The sequence below is a fragment of the Takifugu rubripes genome, chromosome 20, assembly GCF_901000725.2.
Source record: "Takifugu rubripes chromosome 20, fTakRub1.2, whole genome shotgun sequence".
NCBI lineage: Eukaryota > Metazoa > Chordata > Actinopteri > Tetraodontiformes > Tetraodontidae > Takifugu > Takifugu rubripes.
The window spans coordinates 9,277,288-9,299,954 of NC_042304.1; the positions used below are offsets into that span (position 1 = coordinate 9,277,288).

Here is a 22,667-nt window from a genome sequence, read left to right on the forward strand (position 1 = left end):
TGGCCCAAATCTATTTGATTAAGCTTTGTTTTCTGCAATTAACATAAAAGGCATGTGTGGATAGGAGTTTTCAGTTGCCGTGGCAAAAAGATTTTTATTGTTAACAAACGCAGTTTTTGTCTTTGTCCAACAAGTGTCGCTGTTCTTATAATAACGGACCGTCACCCCCTTTACGGTAATGTTCACGCGCTGGATCTTCTTCCCAGATAGGAACAGAGACAATAGAGCTTTACTACGGATGAATAAGAGTGTCACGTATATCTGCGTTTGCCACGCAACGTCATGACCCGGATTAATTAATTCCCTTTGGTACAGACCTGTTATTCTCTGCGTCTCCAGAGCACACTTCTCTGCCTTAGCCAATAATAGTCAAATCAACAGCATCTCTTCACTACACACAAAACACAAAACTACTTCAAAGGGTAGTTTTGTAACAAAATCTAACTTTTCCCTCTTACTTTATTTTCATTCGCAGCAAAAGCAGGTGCGACCAAAATCCACTGCATCCCTGTTCCAAATCTTTGAAGTGTCTTAAGTGGTTCAAGCAGGTTCTCATAACCAAATAGCTTTTTTTTACGAGCGGTCCCAACACCACACCAGTACTGCGCGCACTGCTGACGCAACCACGTCGCTCTGGCTTAATGCGATGGCGGACCGCAATGTCCGCAAACGTGCCCAGGGAGGGACGAAGCAAAGTCACTGAGGCAGTGCCACCGGTCCTGACAAACCACTGACACGGCAACGTAAAGAGGACACTGTCAAGTGCAGCTTCTTCGTCAGATACTATGCGGGACGGGATCTGCTCGGAGCGCACTGTCCGGGACCAACCAGAAGTGGAGTGAAGTCGAAGCGGAGTGCGCCGCGCTGACGCGCCGCATGTTGATCCAGCCAAGTTGACTGAAATAACAAAAGTCGCGTCGACGGAGAAGGGGACACCCGCTCTCGGATCTATTGGAGGTTTTAGGGGACACTTGTTCCGGCAAAATGAAATTCGCGGAGCATCTTTCGTCCCATATTACTCCAGAGTGGAGGAAACAATATCTTCAGTATGAGGTAAAGTGAAATTTGTCCTTCATTTCAAATAAAAATCGTATGAGTCTTTGAATTTTTTCGGGAAAAGTTGAGCTTTGGCCTTGATATCCAGCCATATATATATATACACACTATTTACGCATATAGATATTATTTTGCTTGATATTTTTCACTGGTCTTCCTCAGAGGGCAATAAAAGAATGGAGATAAGGGGGTGTCCTTTTGTTTATGGAGAGGAAATTGGCTGCGGTTGTTAAGAGCCACAGGGAGCATTTAGTCTTTATTATGCGTGTGAGGTGTCCAACATTAAAAAATGTACTAAAGGAGCAGTTTGATTTAAAAAAGAAAAAAAGAACAAAGATACAGGAATCACATTTACCGCTATAATTAGTAAACGAGTTTCTTATTAAAGAAGACCTTATCTTAAAATCTTTAGCTGCCTTAAGTGATTATTTTATCCTCATCTTGTCAAAACAAATATCGTGTTCTTATTTTTTCCACGTGCTCTCTGTCATACTTTTGTTTTATCGTAGGTTTATTCAGAAATTTACCTTTTCTTATTCCTTAATGTTATTGCAACAGCTTAACCTAACAATAAAAAGCTCATATTGTGTAAAAATAAAAAAACACAACGCACACAAAGCCCCAAAACATTCCCCTCAGTATATTTTTGGTGGCATTATATAATTGTTATAAATATTTCACACAACATGAATCACTGGCGTATGAATCAAGCAAGGCTTCATCAAACCCGACTGGATTTTTAAGAGACCCTTGTGCACATATGTGATTTGTGTGTGGTGTTGTGTGGTAGCGGAGTCTTTTATCTTCACACCCCCCTTCTCAGCTTTGCATCTTCAACACTGAGAGTTTCGTTGCAGACATGTAGTGACAGCACCCACTGCTCGATTCCATTTGGCTCTATGAATTATAGACAAAGAGCCTGTTCCTTCAGCCTCAACATCCTGCATCTCAGACCCAACACAATCTCCGCGCTGGTTTTATTTTGGAAACATGCCCTGAATGTGGTGATGAGATGAGTTTGAGTGCTCCAGCAGACATTTGGTTTGGCCCAGCCTGCCCTCAACGCTGCATTGGAAAGACCTGTAGGTCGAATAATTAATGCTTCAAAAAAAATTTAGACACGACAGGTGTGCAGGGACACATGGGCAGAAATAATCCACTATATAGAAATGCATCTAAATTGGAAGGCTAAACTGAGTCTTTGTGCGCGTAAAGTGACGCATTGCGAGCCCAGGGACGGATGCATGGCCGTGCCAGCCATTTTACACCTCCAGTCTTCAGCTCAGCACTCGCTGACCTGAGATGGTTGATGCTACATTTCCTCTGTCTTTATTCCTGTTTAAACTGTTTTTCCAGTCAAGCTGATAAATTAACATTCAACTAACATACTCTTTTAAAAAAAATAGAAACATTTTTATATACATTATGTGTGATTGCTTCCCTTTTTTAATTCATTAAAACATAAACCAATTTTATTAGAGCAAAACTACGAATCTGTTCATGTTTAAATGAGAACAGACATAAGACATATATTCCATATATATGGTTCTCTGCTATAACCTTCCTTGACCGGATTCCTCCCTGCAGATTTTGCACCTTTGCGTGTATTTTGCATTGTTTGGTCTGAATTGAATGCTGTTACCTCCTGTGCGGGTGGGCTGGGAAGAGAATTCCCACATAGAGCTACACATGTGGTGTCCTTTAAATGACATTGAGAAACCCAAACTTAAGGTTAACAGATGCGTCTGTTAATCCCGCAGCATATTTTCACCCAAACGATGACAGCAGCTCATCAGTGGGCTGTGCTTTATTACAGCTGCCAACACTGGTGCCTTCTTGTGCTTCGATTAATTAACCCTCCGCACAGTTTATGTGCTCCTCCCTGTTTGAGAGCTCGCTATTGTCTGTTTAGATTGGACAGCCAGTCTCCATGCGCATTAGAAGCGCGCGGCTGAGCGGCTCTTTCACCAAAGAGAGGCTTTAGTTAGTGAAGCACCTCATTTGAACACGGCAGCATTGGCGAGGAGATTGAGTGATGGAGTAATTAGGTGTCTGCTTTAGCCTGCAGGGATGTTAGTTCCAAACCTATATGCTAAACAGCTGTTTGATATGGAAGCGTGCGGCTGCATGAAGGATGGTGATAATATGTGCCTCTAAATGAAATGTCAAATTCAAACAGGCGTTCATCCAAAAGTGAACTTTCTTTCATGAAAACAGGTGTTTACACACATTCTACTGCAGCAGCAGTTAACGTGCAGATATAAAGAGTGAGAGTTGCAGGTTTGTGTGGGCGAGAAATCAGCGCCACTTTTGCATTTACCTCTGCACTCTCATCACTCCTGTATGCTTACATGAGGAAGAGGAGGAGGGGGAGGAGGAGGAGGAGGAGGAATAGAGTGCCACTGGAGCTCCACATCTAAAATTCAAACCTGTGTAGTGATATGATGTGGATGGAACGCAGGGGCCTTTGTGATTTCAGTGAGGCATCGCTCTTTGCTCAAAGGTGAAGCCTTTGCTTTCGCCAATTAATCTAATTGATCTAGTTGTGCTGTGGAAACCAGAGCAGTTATCTCTGTACCCTGACAGAGGTTTTGTTAATGGCATATCAAATGTAAAACACTGTTCACATCAACACCAGCGCTGATTTATTAGCCTGTGTTCCTGCACTGGACAAGGCGACTGCTGAGAAGAGCTCTGCTTTCCATACCGCTCTCCTTCCTCGACATTCCTCCCCCACTGGGAGGACATCTGGTCCCCAACCAGACCTGCCCTCTCCATCCCAGCTCCTCTCCCTCCATCCTCTCTGCTCCTCTTCCAAGATGCGGGGATCCGCTCGGAAACCGGAGAGATTCAAGTGAACCGCCACTGGCTTCCGGTCAGAGTCAGGGATCTCTTGAGACTAATGAGGCATGCTTCCTGATCTCCCACATCTCAGGGATCATTACCTGAAGGATTTCACAGTCTAGAACTCAAATATGAGCTCCCAATTAGTGTGCACTCATGTCCATGTAAGTGCCTATTGACCTAAGTGGACACGTATACGTCTGAATGGAACTCCAGTCCGGTGCTTCTGCCACATGTTTGTTTTAGAGTCTTCATTGTGTTTTTCCTGCTGCTGGCTCAATTAAACTCAATTATTGTTGACAGGTTTCAACACTGGTTGCTGTCAAATCAGCAGATTTCCTTCAGTTCCCCAAAGAAACCCACTGAGCCTTTTGCGACCCCCCCACCCCCCACCCCACACGTCTCATTGCCATAGCAATGTCTGTTCCCCCCAGTTTGATGGGAGGGGCTTTCTGTTGGTCAGAGTCCGTTTCCACAGCAGCAGTTTGTCTCCTCTGGTAGAGTCAGAGCTCCCGTTCACCTTTCGGATTAGACACCACTGAGGGAGTGTCGCTGAGCTCGTGGTGCAATTCACAGAGGAACTTAAGTAGCAACTATCTGGCTGCTGCTAATGTGGCTAATGTGCAGCAGCTTCTGAGTGGTTCCCACCCCCACGTCCCCCATATGGGATCACTCCTAACACTCTCTGTCGCCCAGCTGCAGGTTGTATGGGAGGTGGGCAGAGATCAGCCCAAACATGCACAGTGTCACATCTTTAATAATTTGTTGAGATGTACCTGCTAATCTGTCAGTTTATATGATAACCCACATCAGCCTGATGATAGACAAACAATCTCCTGTAACCATTTCTCTCTCTCTCTCTCTCTCTCTCTCTCTCTCTCTCTCTCTCTCTCTCTCTCTCTCTTCCCTCTGTCTCTCCACTTCCCTATGTCTCTGTTTAATCTGTCCTTTTAATTACAGAGGAACGTCTTCATAACACAACTGTCTTATTAAATCCAAACTGTAATTTAAGCTCTCATTAGTTTCGATATTAATCATGAGCTTGAACAATGATCACATTTTTGATTAAAAAGAAAACCAAACAACTAGAATTAATAGAGGATGCATTTGAAACTTTACTTCACAGAGGGGGGATTAAAATTTATCCTCTTGTTAATTCCAGTTGTTCCTTTCTATATGTCACATACATTCAGATGAGATCATGAAGTCAGTACTTATGACGCTGTTTCCTCTTCCTCTTTAGGCATTCAAGGAAATGTTATATGCTGCCCAGGATCAGGCGCCATCCGCCGAAGGTAAGGTGTCTGTCTTTGCACATGCACACACTCATGCACATGCACATACTCAGGCACATGCACATACTCAGGCACACACACCAGAGCCCTCTGGCCTGTTTGGGCATCCCCAGAATAACAGACCTTCATCTGCTAAAAATAGTCAGAAATCATTGCTGCCACTCACGTCTCCAGGCTGTAACAAAACCAAACGAACCAGGATTTTCTAACTCTCGGGTTCCTTTTTTGATAAACCCAGAAGCTCCTTTTGCGTTCTGTAAAACCTCCTCTGTCCTAATCGATGAACAGAGACCCGTTTGGAGCCAGCGTTCTGCTGGACTGCTGGCTCCCACCGCACCAGCGACAAAGACGAACACTGGCTATAATTAATCTCTGGTGTTAAACTGCAAGTGATGAGAGAAGGAACGCAGACCATTAGCTTTTATTTCAGAATGCTATTTTGTGCAAGGAAATAAGTTTATTTAGCAGGAAGTCTTATTTTTACGCCTCAGAGATGTGCTGATCCATTCGTTGGACACAGACGTGCGTCTGGGGGGTGCGGGGTGAAAATTCTCGCATCTCCACTCTGAGATGAACGCATGTGCTCGGTATGAGTCTGGGGAGAATTTTTGATGGTTTGCCACCTGGTTCTCCCTCAGCTCCCACAGACATTTAGCATTTTAGGGGGACTCAGATCTGTCTTCATGTGGGACTTAACTGACTGAGAGCAAACATCTTTTTCATGGCAGCTCACCTTTCAGAGCAGTCCCCTGAGGCCGTTAGCCATTGTGAGGGAACTCAGTGGATGATAAATCGTTTCCCGTCTTAAGCTTAAGTTGTGCTCATGGGTCAGTGCCTCAGTCAGCCTGTCGTAGGAGCACGGTGAGTCCTGTGAACAGACAGCAGATCAATCCATCACTACAGAATCATACAGTGTGGTGATGTTTCAGCCTGTGCTCACAGCGAAGCACTCAAGCCTTCCTTTAACTGCTGAGAGAAAGTGTCTAATGAAAACAGAAGCACACAAACAATGGTATTGAGTCCTGACCCGGCTTCTCTCCCCTGGTCGGAGATTTGGCGGCATTTCATAAGAGAAACGAGATCAGTGTGTTATGAATTCTGTGTTGACGACTGCAGCGCTTTTCCCTCCACATCCACCAGACCTGAGCCATCACATCTGATTGAGTTTCAACTGGGGCAGGAAGATATTGGGGGGGGGGATTAGCTCTTTATTTTGTGAGGGTGGACAAAGCTTTTGCACATTCCTGCATGCAAAACACACAGGACGTTTGGGCTCTGAGGCAAACCCGTGCTGCAGTTCACGATGTGAATATCAGCTTTATTTTTTTCTACATCAACCATTCAGTCTGCTTTGTTTCTGTTGTTGTCTGACCTTAAATTTGTTGTAATAATTCTACTTCAGGGTTCGGGCAGAAAAAAATGAATGGGGTGTTTATGCCACGATCTGTTGATTTTAAAACATCAGCATTTTGCTGGTTAATTGAAAAGTAAATGTTTGATTAGAAGGTGTGCTCCATCCTGGCTTTACATCATTTCTTCTGTCTACTCTGCTGTTTTTTAAAGAAGCACCATTTTGGTATTCAGAGGATGTTTCCTTTGCCTGAGGCAGACAGTTTCCTGGGTTATAACCGCTATTTGCTCAGCAACAGTGTTCTCCCAGACGGAGCGGTGTAGTCAATACTGTATACACCCCAGTCCTGAGCAGGCAGCACTATTATTATTTGATAACCACAATTATCACATGTGAGATATGTGAGTTTTTTTTTTTTTTTAAAACAATCATGATACACCCAATAATGATATACCCAGACAAAAGCAGCTCTTCAGCAGCATTTTCCTTAAATCCCTTTGAACACCAGCAATTAAGAGAGCTTGTTGCACATTCAGACAGGTCCTATGACCTTTCACCTGCCTTTGAGTTCCTTTGTTCTCCCTCCATTTTTCCACTGGCCCTCGTGTAACTGTAATTAAAACATGCCTGTGTCTGTGCTGTAGGACAGCTGGTTGGCTGTCAACCCCCCTCATTCCAACCACAACAATGAGTTATGTCTCATTCTGATTCACTCAGTGTGGAGGTTATTCCTGAGGTCTCAGAGCAATGGCTTAAGATAAAAGAAGGTACAGCGTTGAAGAATGTACGTGCAACTCACACACATGCACCAATAACATTTCCTAAACATGTTTATTAAACCTGCAGAGAGAAAGGTTTCACAGTGCAACCTGTTCCTCTGCTGCATCAGTCCGTCCCTGTTACACTACTCTGAAAATAGCCCTCAGTCTGCTGCGGGATCTCTGCTGGACAGGAAGTGGGAGCTGTGGGAGGATGGTAGTGATGGGACGGTCACACTTGTACAGGGAGTATAAACTCGCCAAATCAATAAATTGTATAGGAGACGATGTGTGTGTTTATGGGGAGAATTATTCAATTAAGGTTTTGAGCAGACTAGAAAGTCAGGTTGCCTCTCCTGCATGCGCGTTTTAGTTTTGCACACGTTTGCTTTGTGAACCATGTTGAAATTTTGCCCTGGCTGCTACTGAGCAAAGATAAGGTGTCTGCTTTTATTTTAAGAGTGCTGCGGTAATACAGGCACCCCGACGTTATCTCAGAGCTGGGATGTTGCCTTTGTAGCAACACGTGGACAGGAACTCCAATGAAAACTTAAAATACATACTTGAAAATATAAGTAACAGTATAAGATTGATTTTAAAAAACATCCTCATCAATGCTACTCACATGAATGGTGATCACCAATGGTTCTATCTGATGTAAGGCAAATATAGCTTTTTTAATTTAATCTATAGAGAAGAACAATATTTCACCTCAGGTCATTTGTATGAGAGTGAGCACGTGATCACAAAGTTTATCCACATTCTTAACAGCAAGGGCCCAAGTTGTTCATTATCTATGAGCTGTTCAAACACAGCACACGAGGGGGTGTGTGCGTATGTGTGTGTCAAATTTCTCCCTGTCCATATGAATATTCTTTATAAGTTCTGCTGAAGGCCTCAGGATTTGAGGTCAGACCACAGATGAGGTGAAGTCGCATTTATTTGCCTGGTAGGATGCAAAACCTGTCTTGTATTCAGCCCTCCAGGACTGGATTTGGATTCATTTTGATCAGAACATGATGAAGATAGATTTTTTTTTTTGGTTTGGTCTGCGAAGCTTTTGTTATATCGACGTCTAATGCTGTAAATGGGCTGCATTTGATAACAAGAGAATCGCCCTCCTAATACAGACACAACTTTCAACCGGCTCTAAATGGCTGTTTTCTATCGTTGTCTGTGTCGCTTGCTTGTTCACATTGTGACAAACACAAAGAAAGGTTAGTTGGATTCTGCTGGCCTGCGTATTACAGCCTTGATTATTATTCTGCTGGTGTATGTGGAGGAGCAGCGGCTGTTGGGACTGTTGCTGGTTCCTCTCGGCATCTCTGCATTCAATCTCGTCACTCCGGTTTTGACGTTCCTCTCTTTTTCTTTCTTTGGACAGTTGACTTCAAAGTTCTTTCTTTAGGGCAGCATAAAAAACACAGTTACTGCAGGGAAATCCTTTTGTTTTGCCATGCAGATACTACGCCTCCATAGTGTTTACTATACAGGACTGACTGCATCTCTGTATTAGATTAGTGAAACCATACACAGGAGCCCTCCCAGTCACAGCAGCTGTGTGTGTGTGTGTGTGTGTGTGTGTGTGTGTGTGTGTGTGTGTGTGTGTGTGTGTGTGTGTGTGTGTGTGTGTGTGTGTGTGTGGAATAGAAAGGCAGATAAATGCTGACAGGATGGAATGAAATCAGGAAGGCACAGACAGATGGACAGGCAGACAGACAGGTAGACAGGCAGGAGGGTTCAGTGGGACAGTCGTGGGGCAGTCATGGTCTCCCACCAGCTTGCATTATTGATGGACTCTGACAACCTCCCACCCTCGTCTGCTAATTGCTGCATTTGAAGAAGGTGGGGGTGTGTTTATTTGATCCTGTATCTAGGTGTGATCTGTGTAAGACCCTAGGCTAAAGCCACTAAAGCTTCATGGAAATGCCAGGTGTTAGCATAAAAGACAACAGCTGCCAGGTAGGTCTATTTAAAGTATTAAAGACTAGATTCTTTGACATGGCTGCATATCAGTTACCTCTAATCAAGCTGACGGGATTTGTTTTGCACAAATTCATCCTTCAGAGTGGATTCAGACCAACATTCCACTCCACAGAGAAGTAATGGAGGTTTGTGGCGGTGGTTCGTTTGATGTGGCTTCTAAGGGTATTAGAGGGGAGGGAGGATGGGGGGAGGTGTTCAGGGTCAATAAGAACCGAGCATCTTTATTTCAAGGTCAGGGACTAATCGAAGTGAGCTAATGATCAGTGAAGCAGATGATTGGTGACAGGATGATGATGGAAGTGGATGACTACGGCATCATATGCGGCTTCATGTTTGAAATGAGGATGGAGCAGGGATGGAGACTGATAACAGCACTAAACAGTCTGAATGTGATCGCCAGTGACCAGTCTGGAGCAAAAAGAGATGGAGAGTGAGATCTTACAGGCAGCAGACGGAAAGAACAACTGAGTGGGAGGCCCCTGGGCTCATCTCCAATGCGCGCTGCCCTGCATTAGCACTAGAGCCATCCTGCAAGACACGGAGAGAAATAAAACCTTGATAGATGAAAGTCTTCCACCCGTCTTCCCATCCATCCATCCATCCATTATTCATTGGTGAATTAGATCTCGCTTGAATGAATTAAAGGGAAAGGTTGTGCATGCATGTGCGTGTGTGTGTGTTATAAGGATTTTGGAGGAAGGGTATTGTGGATAGCAACTGTTGTGGCTTTGGGAAAGGGTGAGGAGTTCATTCAGATGAGTATTTGGCCGAGGCAGAGACTTTGGGTAATTTATGGGATCGAGGATGAACTCTAATATTGTCAAAATGTTGTTGGTAGAGTTAAAGAGGAAAAAAGTTATTCTAAAAACTCCTAAAACTAATAATACCTAACTGTATATTTACACACACACACACACACACACACACACACACACACATATGTGTGTGTGTGTGTGTGTATATATCTGTCAAGGCCAGAACAGACGTACACACACACACACACATATATATATTCTCCCTGCAGTAACTGTGAACATATATATATGTATGTGTGTGTGTGTGTATGTCTGTTCTGGCCTTGACAGATATCCCCCTGATCTCCACAGCACATGAGAATTCTGGCATGTTCAGTGTAAACAACTCTGGATATCTTCATCTTCAAAGATAGACGGAGGCTTAACGCTCATTCTTGAGATAAACTCAAATCAATCTGTACACGAGGCATTCCGTAAAGGTTAAAGGAGCTGAAATCTTAGAGCGCGTGATTTGGCTGGTTGCCAGGTGAGCGTCACCAATGACCTCAGCAATTCTTGAGCATGAGAATTATGAGAATCAGCTGTCTGTTTTGATTAAAATGATACATTTGCAGAAATCCAAGGGGGGTGGGTTGGTGTATTTGTTTAGCATTAATAAGTTTAGCCTCATAGTTTAACCTCTGTTATGAGCTCTGTTCTATCAGCCAGCATATGAGGCTCCTCATTCTGAAATTAATAAAAGCCAGGACCTTCATTGCCACTTAAAGATTTGCCTGAACTGTGCACTAGTTGTCGAATCTCAACAGTCTGAATAACAGCAGTTCAAATCAGCCCTGATGGATAGAGACAAGAGCAGAAATGCATGACCTTGTCTCTGTTTTGATGGTTTTATCTTCTCACAAAGCAGCTCTCTGCTTGACTTACACACACACACACACACACACACACACACACACACGCACACACGGACACATGAGGAGGTGCAGGCTGTGTGGGTGTGATCATGAGCTATAGGTGATAACAGCAGGGCCATATGTCTGCTTTATTTCTGGTGATTTACACGACAACCCATAATGCCACTGCATGTTCGCTTTCTCATCAATTCATTCTAAAGCTTAAAGCAGGTACCTGGCTGTTCCATGGTGGTGGTGTGGGGGTGGGGTCAGACACGATAGTCATGGCTGAGCAGGAGACACGGTGTCCTTCACCACACTGGTTTGCTGCACCGTTACTCTGGAGAAAAAGCCGGAACCGGCCTAAAATTGGCTGACAGGCATGAGAACCTGGCGCAAACACACAAATCCCTCTCGTTCCTCGCGCTTCACATATGGCTGCCTCTTCTGTCTCTATATTGCTGTATTGATTTTCAGCTGATTGTCAGCACAATCTGGCAGCAGTGGGATCTCTATCAGAGCTGATACTGGATGGAAATTCCTCTTTGACTTTAAATTGAGTCTGGCCACATGGGGAATTTGCCTGAGTTTGTGGATTTAGAGAATAACTGGAAAAGGAAAAGTCAACAGGAGGCTGAAGCCCTGATATGACAGGTGAAATTAGAGGGAAAACAATTCAATCCATTTAAACAGCTATACAAAATGGCAGCAATAACTAGCCGTGATTTATGTTTTATACATTGGAGATGGAGCGAGTGCCCTTTAGGGGCCAGACAATTATTGGTCTGGCTTGACTTTCTTTGCTTATTTACACCATATTGCCTTCTTCTAATCTCGACACCAGAGGAGAGAGGTATCAATAATTCACTCCGATTGTTCCCTCACGGACGCCAGTCTGTTTCTATATTAAATGCTGAATTATTAACAGTGTTTGAGATAAGAAATGTGGTGAATCTCCATCTGGAAATGGCCCTGCCACTCAGACACTTTTGACAAGATGGTTTTCCAAAGTCAAAATGAGAGTTTACACCGAGGAAAAACTGTAGATCTAAACACCCGATCCAGGATTTGTCTTCATCGAATTTCAGAATCATTCAGTTAAAGGTCGTCAGCGGGGGTTTGTTTTTAAATCCAATAACAAAAAAGACGGAAATCAGATGTTCTTTTCATCAATTTTTTAAATGTCTGAGGCCCAGGATGCTATTTTATTTATGTATTTATTTATTTCCATGGTATTCCATCCATAATTTGAAGAAGTGGCTTCTTGACTTCTAACCAGATAAGCTATAAAACAGTGAAGCTCTTCAGTGGATTATCAGACACAGTAGCTGTTGTCGCTGCTTTGCATTTCCTCCTCGGGGCAAACTGCGCGGCTTCTTCTTGACAAGTGCCATCTGATAATTAGGAGTCATAATCAGCCCATTAGTATGCAGCTCAATTGAGCAGAGAGGGGCTTTTTTTTGTTTCCCTGCCATCAGCAGTAGCCATTTATGAGAGGATTATTGTAAATGTCTTGTTGGGCTTTTTATCAGAATAAATTATATGTGTAATAACTTAAATTGTCTCATTGTTATTCTAGAAAGCTATTGTTTATAATGTAGACAGGCAGCAGGATTTACTGTTATTGGCGTGAAATTAATATTGCATCCAATTTCCAGTTTTGCCAAATTGGTTTGAGCATTTCCACCTTGTTTCCTGCACCTCTCCACACCGGATTCTGTCTGTCATGGTAACCATGGCACCAAGAAAACAGACCAGAATAATTTGAGCCTGTTTTTGTCCAGGACCCAAACACATTAAGTGTGTAAAAAATAGAACTAATGGCTGAGAGGACAGGAGGAATTTTAACGGACCACAAGTCTGGAAATGTTTCACAGTTCTGCCTACCTGCAAATGTAGTTTCCCATATTGTTTGGTATCAATATTCATCACAATAGAATTATTTTTGCCAAGAACTAAATTACATCCTCTTTATGGAAGAACAAAGAAACTGCAAAAACATTGGAGAAAAAAATGACCTTACAATATTCAGAAAATGTTTTTCATAATTCATGCTGGAGAAAAGACCCACATCCAATCCTCGAGGGTCCCAAAGTGTTTATTTATTTATCTGTTTGTGTCAGCAAAGTAAAAAAAAAAAAAAGTCAGTTTGAGCTCCTGTAACAAACAGTATATATATTACTAAATAAAGGAGGACAGCATTGACTGCTACCACATGCACTAAAGCCTATAGATTACTGTAAAACCCGAAGAACTGTATCCGCCATCACTATACTTTCACTCATTTTTTCCTCTTAATTTCATCCAGGATTCATTGTGTAGTTTCAGCCTTGTCACTTTTGGACATATACCATTCTGTAGTATCGTAATGTAAAAACCGGGTACTTCCCGCACATGTAAATCATGTTAATGATACGACATTCAAGCCCCACAACTGATCTAATCGTGTCAGGAAATTGGTTCTAATTCGATAATGCCCTGTGTCGGATTTCTTCCTCTGTGCCTTGATGGCAGAGGTGGGCTGAGCAGAGCGACGGCTCATTCATAAAGTTACAGGATTCCAATGAGAGAATGGAAACATGCTCCACGTAGTTGAGCTTTACCAGAATTACTGCTGACTATGTTGTTTAATCTTAGCTGACAGTTAGCTGGTGTTTAATTGTGTCTCACCCTTTCAGAGGAGCACTAAGGAGGCCAGCAAGCCCACTAATGTGTTTATCCATAGCTCTGTGTGGTCCGTGGGACAAAAATACTTTCACCAGTAAACGAGCTCTGTCTATCTTTATCACACAGCATAAAGATTCAGTCTAATAGCACCTGTCTTTCTACCTTAAGCTCTTTTTTCATGAAGTTGCTGCAGCAGATTATCTGTTTCCATCTCTAGGTGTCCTCCATGCCTTATTTCACACCAGCAACCATAAATCTCCTCTGTGGTCTCCTCTTGGCTTGCAGCTCCATTTTTAGCGTCCTTTAAAATATCCACTGACCCTCTGATGCACTTGACCCTGTCTGACCTCTGACTGTCTTTGTGCAGTCCAATCTTCACACAGAGCCTATGAATGCTGCCCATTTTTCTACGACTACTAAAACACATTTATGTCATCTCCTCTCCACGCGCCTTTCCATCAGCTACCTTCTCAATTTTGTTCTTTATTCACTGTCTTATCCTCTTAGCCTCAATAAAATATATTTATAATATTATATAATTTATAAATATATAAAAAAGCATGGGATTTCAAGGTCATTCATAGTTCTGTAATAATCTATCTCTCATCTAAGTCCTGGTGAAAGTTTCAGGGGGGATGATTTAAACCCTGGATAAGGGATTTTATTATTTCTGTCTCTGTGGGGACCTAACCTTAACCTTTGCCCTAACTTTGACCTTAATCCAGTTCTTAACCTTAAAACCAAGCCTTAACCCTCTGAAGTTACGCAGGACCAGCAAAATGTATAAGAGTAAACAAACACACAGGTTTTTGTGTTTGTTTGTTTGTTTTAAAAATCAGCCTAATGTGTGTGTTTTTGTCAAAATGGAGGAAACAAACCCAGACAGACAGAGAGACACACACCAGGGAGGGAAATTTAATCAGGAATCCAAGCCAGGACCTTCTAACAGTAAAAATAGCACTCTGATGTGACATGATATTGTACTGTGCTGTTTATGGGATGCTTTCAGCCCTGTCTCGCTGCAGAGTGTCCACACATTGTGCAATATTTACTGTCCCATGCTAGGGAATTTCTTGTTTCATCCCTGCTAATCTTCAGCTTTCTAAAGATCTGCTATATTTCTGTTTGTGTGTGTGTGTGTGTGTGTGTGTGTGTGATTTTGCATGTTTGTTTGTGTGTGTGTGTTTCTTACATTTCTGCTCATTTTGTCCCCTGAGTGAAGCTGTTTAGTGCAAGTCTTATCAAGTGACTGCAGCTGCTGTTGTAAGAACCAAGGTAACCTGGAAAACCTGCCTCTCTCTCACACACAAACACACACACAAACACACACAATGCTGAAGGATTATCCTGAGAACATTATTACATTACCACCTTGTTAATTGTGCAGAAAGGAAGCCGTGTAGAACATATTCTGTTGCATGTCTGTTATTATTTGAGGAGTTTCCTGCATTTATTATGAAAATCAATTCTGCTTATGTCATCAAAATGTTAGAGCAGTGACTGTAACTGTGCTACATACTGCATTCAACAACCACACTAACGGCCATATTGCATGAGACTAAGTGTGATATATGATATACATACTTATATACATACTCAGTGGAGTAGGTAATGGTGTATTTGAAGCTATGGTAACATCCCTGCTGTTGGTGTGATGTTGTAACTGTACCTCTCTGCCCCCGCTCTGTTAATGGACAGTCAATTTCTCCCACCTCCACAGCGAGGCCCCGCCCAGCCTGACATGGTTACAGTAGCAGTGCAGAGAATAACGGCCCCCAGTTCGGTCTATTGACACAGCACTTCATTGCTGTTTATGGCCCGAGCAGCTTCACGAGGCCTTCATACACCTCAAATATTACATAATAGCATATTAGCCTCTTTAGTTAAATACTCTCATTCAACAACACAACTACAAGCAAAATTAAACATTTTACAAGTGTTGGATTGAGGCTCAAAGTATCAGCCTCTGGATCAAAACATGGGCATAAATCAATAACTCCTTTTTATAGCTTTTAATGATTTGTTTTCAAATACATGAATGATAACATTGGAAGTTGTGGCCCTGGAGACATATATCACCGTGTTGGGTGCTTGTGGAACGTGTCACCTAAAACTATCATGGGGTTAAATATCAGATTAAAAGGAAAAGGCAACAGAGAAAGATGCCAGCTTGTTGGAGGTGGTATCAGAGGTGCATTGTATGGCAAATGCTTGTACAGTTATTCTTCATCTTTGCTGCAGAATAGAGAGAGAGAGGGATGAGAAGAAGGAGCGGATGGGAGGTCCCTGTCGGCGTTTCTTCCTCTCTTCCTCAGGATCAAACACAAAGAGTGAACCAAACATCACAGGAGTCGTCAGTCACAGTTAGGCTAACAGATTGCCTTGCCCAAACTTATGTTTGTCAAAGTGTGTGTGTGTGTGTGTGTGTGTGTGTATGGAGAGGACACAAGTGTTATGAGTGCACACACACACACACACACAGACACACACACACACACACTGTGTAGCTCATGAGCTCATGTGTTAGTGGTAAGGGTATCTACTAATGCAACTGTATTTGAATCCCTCAGATCCACATAGCTCACGATGCGTGCTGGCAAGTCCACCCAGTGCTCAAGTGGGCTTAATCTAATATCTAGTTATGATTTTTGAAAACTGATTATGTTCATGCTCTTTTACGCAGCACAGCCTTCTTGTGTTTTCAGAGATACAGTTTTTAATGATCATTTAAACAGTTATTAGCAGGTATTGATCCAAATATATCTCTCCATGCTACTTGAAAATAATAAAATTTAGACTTACATTGGTGCAAATAACATTTTGTCCCGATACATACATGTCTTTGGCATTCCATGCATGTGTCTTGTCGTGCAAATGACACAATAAAGAGACAAATGTGCCACAATTGTGGTCTCAATCTGTAGCTCAGGTACTACCTAGTAGGCAGGAGATGATGAGAGGGGGATTTGACCCCTTTGAACCACAGATGGCACCCAGACTGTGGAGTGCTTGCTCATTGGGTTGACTGGGATAAAAGCTCCATTGAACAGCAGCTGCTGGACATCAGTCATGATTGGCTAAGATGGGAATTGACGGCTGTGATTGGTTGCTGTTAGATACAGCCTGCTGATTCTAGCCGTCCCAGTTGCCTGGATACAGCATCCCTTAGTGTGTTAGTGGCCTTGGCAGAGTGACGGACAACATAAGTAGTGTGCAGAGGAATGTGTCAAAGCTTTGATTACTCTGAAAATCTCTTTGTCTTTCTTATTTTCATCAGTTTAATGGATAGGTTTAGGTGTCCCCGTTGTAGTTGTCATTCTTTTGTTCTTCAAATGTGATGACATTCTACTGTTGGCGATGTTTTCTACGTTCCCGCGTGCACGTTACCTTGGCGGCCTTACGCAGCTCTTTTCCGTCTCTCTCTAGGAGCTTGGCTGCAGATTGTTGTCATGCACAGCACCTTTCTCTGTGTTTTCCCCATGCACTTAGTTGTGCACACACTATACCACTGGGCACTGTTACACACGCCAAAAAGATCCTAACCTAACCTCGTAGCCCCACCATAGAGAGGAAAGTGCATCCGCCGCACTGCGAGAGTGCGATGAAGACATCAAAAGAGAGACTTTATAACATTTGGAATTTTAAAATAAGAAAATAGAGATTCTACCCAGAGCTCCCCTGTCATTTACTGTGTCTGTGGCTGCTGTCTGTGAAAGTAGATCAGGTTGTTAAATGTTATGTGCTCAGTGGTCAGTTGAGTGACCAGCGGGCCTTAAACAGGCTGTAATTAAACATGACCATTACGGTGGCGTCCGACCTGGTTTATCACTTCTTGGGAGTGGGACATTCAGATATCGAATCTTTACTGACTGACCCCACCAACCCATGCTGCTCTGCACTCTTTAAAGGTGATGCTAAGTGATTTCCCATCAGCTGCTGCCGTTAACAACACCTCAGCTACTTCGGCCCCTCCTTCAGCGATTATTGTTCAAGGCCGGTGACATGCTCCCGTTGAACCCTTCGCCGTCGTTGCCTTGACAACGCTCTCTCACTGGGCAGGGTACAGCTCGCTTTGCCAGCGACAGCGCGATAAGTGCTACAATTATGTAAATTCTGTCCAACCAGAGTGTTTTTCTAGATGAAACATAGCTAACTGAACGGCCTTCTGACGGATCCTTTCAGCTCTGAGATCTTGGATGATAAGTCCTTCTAAACTACGTGTGCACATCTTCACACATTGCTTTTATCATATTGCTCCATTATGTGTATGCCTGTCTATGCATATGTGCATTATCCTTAAAGAGTGAGTCCCAGGGGCTGCCTTTGGCTTTGGCAAAAGCTCTACTCCTGTTACGAGGCTTAGAGGATCTCACTGGAGCGATCCGGTCCAAACTGAACTGTGTGTGTAGTGTTATCTGGTCTTAAGGATTAAAAAAGGTTTGATACAAGCTGCTATGTAGCAGTTATAATTGATGGGGGCCATATTAGAAATGTACCCTCTTTATGAGCTACGTTAATTGTCAAGTTAAAGCGAGAAGGAAAGTTTGTGTTTAGATGGGAGTCGACTACTTAGCAGATGTAGTGGAGATGAAATGGACTGGGTACATTAGACGTAAGTGTTCTCCACAGGGAGCGATGCTGCAGCTAAGACCGCAGAGCCGAGGCCACCTGCGGAGCTGGGTTACTTAGTGGTGTTTTGAAAAAGTTGAGTGCTGCGATTTCTCTCTGCTGACTCAGAAGCTTTCCCACGTGAACAGGAAATAGCACACCCAGGCATGCGGGCTTCAGCAACGGTGCACCTATTTATTTACATGCATGCATGTGATAATGTGATTTAGTTCTGCAGACCTGTCATAATCATAACGCTCCTTTTGTAATCCAACTTTATATTCTCGTCTTCTTCTCCTTGACCACTTTATCCCTTTCAAGGTCACAAGTGAGGGTGCACATGTAGGCGAAGGCAGGTCGCCAGTTCATCACAGGGCCCTATGTGACCATTTGTGGGTTCCGTATCTTGCTCAAGGGTACCTCGGCAGTGGTCTGTAGTTGTTGTGGCACCTTCCCCTACTACCAGATCTCCTTCCATGTTTTGTCTGAACTGGGGCTTGAACCGAGACTCAGCTACCACCGCCCAACTTTTATAATCCTTTCCTCATTCTAAAATAATTCTGAAAATATTCAACATGACAATAATCAAAATAGCTCTAGGATGACACAAGCCAAGATTCTGTGTGTAAACAGTGTTGCGGGGCAACCGTGTCCCCATTGGTAGATTCTTGTGTAAATGGCTGATTTGGACTTTAGGGTCTTTTGTTGTCTGTCAGCCAGTCCATGATTCTTCACCCATCCTCCCATCCCTTAACTTGGAGCTGCTGGCCTTTCATCCCCTCTCTATTGAAATTGTGCATGTCTGTGTGTGTTCAGCAATTACAGCCTCTCCACCGTGTGTGTGACTGCGCGACCTCCAAGAATGTTCACATTAACAGTCCTGGTGCTGAAGATGCCTGACGCTGTTGTCCATAGATGGAACACACACACACACACACCACACAAATATGCACACATGCACACCGTGATCAAACGTGCCCCTTGTGTGTCTCTTTGACTGGCATTAGAATGACATTAGAATAATAATAATTGCAGGGTTGGTCACAGAGGGGCCAGCTGTTAAAGGTCACCACAGACCGGACACAGAGCTTCAGCTGTGTCACATCCTCATTGTCCTCATTAACCTAACAAACGCTCATTCAAACTAAAGGATGAAGTGGGACCATCTCAGTGCTGAAAGGAAAACCATCCATTTGTTTGCTCATTCATATAAGTGCTATGACCATTTATTGTTGCAATTATCGTCGCTATATTGGGTGTTTATTCCCAAGGCTGAATATTCATGACCTTCTAGAAAGGAATGACTGAACAGGCTCCCTCACCATGTAGACACGCGTAATTAGACAGGAAACCAGAGCGAAGAGAACTCTTTTTTTCTTTTTCCAAAGTAGGAATTCCATCATCGACCATCATCGTTACCTTGGATAATAAGAGGAGTTAATATACAGACACACGCACACACACACATGCTCCTCTTTCGTGTTCTGTAAGTCACGGAGACGTGATGAAACGTGGGCGGAGACGGACCGACAGCGTGTCAGAAAGAAAGCACCATTAATTCGCTCTGATGGTACATTTAAGAAATACATTTATTGGCCACAACAGAAGAACGTTGCTTTGTTCAGATGTTTTTAAAAAGGCTGATTACGCATTCATCTCCCTACTTGCACCTCTCGTAGTTGTTAATGAATAGACCGGAATATCATTCCCATCATTCTCGGTGTCTCAGCAGATGCCGTGTTTGTCATTCATACTAGTTTTTGGATTCCTTCCATCTCCTGCTGGCCCCGAGGCCAAGGTTCACCTCGCCGTAATCACTGCCAGCCCACGCAGGACCTTTGCACCATCTCTGCTTCTGCTGTTAAAGGAACCAGTGCAGATGTTTGGGCTTCACACAGTGGTGCAAAAACAGAAGGCATGAAAATGTCATGGAGGACTGGCCGGGAGATTAATAACATGGAAGAGGAACCTCAAATTTAGCTGTGACTTCAAAGGCAAAATAAGATGATTTATAATTACACAAGGAAGAAGTAGGTCCAAGAAGATTCTAAATATTGTAAATATTCTGTAATATTCCTAAAATTCTTCGATGTTTCAGGTTTCTTAAGATACCGTTAAAAATATTAAGATACCTATTTACCAAATGACATATTTTACGTGTAGGATCTCGTTCCCAAGGCCAGCAGCTGCAGATCCAGCAGCAGGGTTGGTACCTGTAGATTCTGCGGGGCCTCTGCTGCCACATCCATCACAATAAAGGTGTTTGTGTTGAGCGCGGCTCTACACGGCAGCATTTTAAGGCCCTTAAAGGACAGTTGAAGCTTGGTGTAATGAATAAGCCATCAGCCGGGCTGGGGCTCCCAGCTGCCGCCAGCACCTTCCCTGTCACATCTATCATCTGCTGGGAGGGGGCAATCAGCACAACGCAAAGGTCTGCTCACCCACAGCAGTGTCTTACAGGTGTGTGCGTGTGTGTGTGTGTGTGTGTGTGTGTGTGTGTGTGTGTGTGTGTGTGGGTGTGTGTTTGTGTTTCAATACAACAGGGATAATCTGGGTTTTTTTGTTAAATTCTTAATTCTTAAAGAAAGAAAGAAAGAAAGAAAGAAAGAAAGAAAGAAAGAAAGAAAGAAAGAAAGAAAGAAAGAAAGAAAGAAAGAAGGGAAAGGAATTGTCAGGAGAAGGTGGGGACATGATGGAGGTGAGAGGGAGAGGTTGTCCTGGTCCTCAGGGATTTGAGAGACACAAAGAGCTGCAACTCCCAACGGACCCCCCTTAAAGACACACACACACACACACACACATGCATGCACGCCCACTCCTCCCAACTCCCCCATCATTCCTGCTTTTATTACTGGCCTGATTAAACTCACCCACCATCCAGTAAGGTAGCTATTATGTATGTCGATGAATGTTCCCAGTTATCCAGGTCGAAGAGATTTCTAGGCTTCAGTTGAATTTTCCTAAGTCAATACACAGACACACACACGCACTCCTTCTCTCTTTCTCTCTCTCTCTCTCTCTCTCTTTTCTCTTAGACACACTCTGGCATTTGTATGGTCACACCCATTCTGGGGGTCACATGACAAGCCTCCATAGTAATAGAACTGACATAACTACACAACTGTCATTCCTAATAATTGGACAGTTTATTTTGGGGCTACACTGATCTGATGTGATATTTACCATTTAACGTAATTTACACATACACACACAATTTTGTTCATAAGGTTCATATTCAACAAGCTTATGCAGCTAACAATTTTATCTCCTTACATCTGTATTTCGTTGAGTGTTAAAAGTGTTAGAGACCCACAAACACCATTGCTCCCAGTGGGACTTTCACTATAAAAGGTTTTCATTTCACTCTTACGAGTGTCAGGAGTGTTTTTAATGTAAACACACACGCACACACACACATGCTCGGTCGGTCTGAAAATCAAGGTGATAAACTGACAGATCCTGACACACAAATGAAAACTGCATACTACTAACCCTAACCCTAAACACGGAGCCTCGCCCGCACCCTGCTGCTCTTCTGGTGATGTTAAGTAGGATCTGCACAAACGTCTGCTCTGTATTCGTTGGATCTTCTCTGCTGCCTTTGAAACGCACATAAACGTTGTGGCCTGCTGATAAAATGCTCTGATGCCTTGGAGCTACATGCATGAATGTTCTGGGAAACTGGACCAACAATATGGTTTATTTAGCCAGCTCTCACTGGCTGTTGCCTTTTGCCAGCCTCATTTCACAGTCAGTTGGTGCGTATTGCTCTTTTCCTCTGCTCAGTCAGATGTGTAGCCTGGCCTAATCACAGATCTGAGTATTGATTTCCAGCCACACAGAAAAAAGGGGGCTGCTGTTTGCCATGCAGTACAAAAGTACTGAGTGGGCCTAATCAACACCTATTGATTATGTTGGGCTGACTGCTTCCTTCTGCTGTGCAGTTTTGTGTTCAACCTGCAATGCGGATCTCCTTTGTTGGCGTGGAGATAAAATCCCGACCTGGAACATTTCTCCTGACCCGGTTAAATAAAATTGAGGGTAAATGAGTGATGGTGAGGCGGCATTTCATGGAACAATCAACACGTACGCCCACCGCCGTTTTCCTATCGCTGAGCTTTATCAAGACATCAAGGGTTGAACTCACACCCAAATGAGAGAGAACACCTGCTCATTCGCATGCATGCGCACAGGCGCACGGGGATATTGCAGCAATTGGCCGCAGCAGCGGAGGGGCCACCTCCCGGAATTGGTTGCTAATGGCTACAGGATCCAGGGGAGATGTAATGACAGTGTCACGCCCAGCCAACCAGCTTTCAAAAATGGTACAAGACACTGAAAAGCAAGTGCATCAGCAGCATGCACACACACACACGCACGCGCGCGCACACAGACGGATGAAAATGGAACAGTAATTTTCCTCAAACCAGGTGCTTTTGTGTTATTATAGCTGT

At 43.4% G+C, this 22,667-nt stretch overlaps 1 protein-coding gene across 1 annotated transcript in view; it reads left to right on the forward strand.

The window, feature by feature from the left end:
• The first annotated feature begins 608 nt into the window (after nucleotides 1-608).
• Nucleotides 609-22,667, forward strand: part of xpr1a (xenotropic and polytropic retrovirus receptor 1a) — a 48,168-nt gene continuing 26,109 nt past the window's right edge. The window contains exons 1-2 of the mRNA XM_003974191.3: nucleotides 609-1,053; nucleotides 5,144-5,195. Of these exons, the coding sequence (XP_003974240.1) occupies nucleotides 985-1,053; nucleotides 5,144-5,195 (121 nt within the window). The 5' untranslated portion in view covers nucleotides 609-984. The remainder of the gene's footprint in view (nucleotides 1,054-5,143; nucleotides 5,196-22,667) is intronic.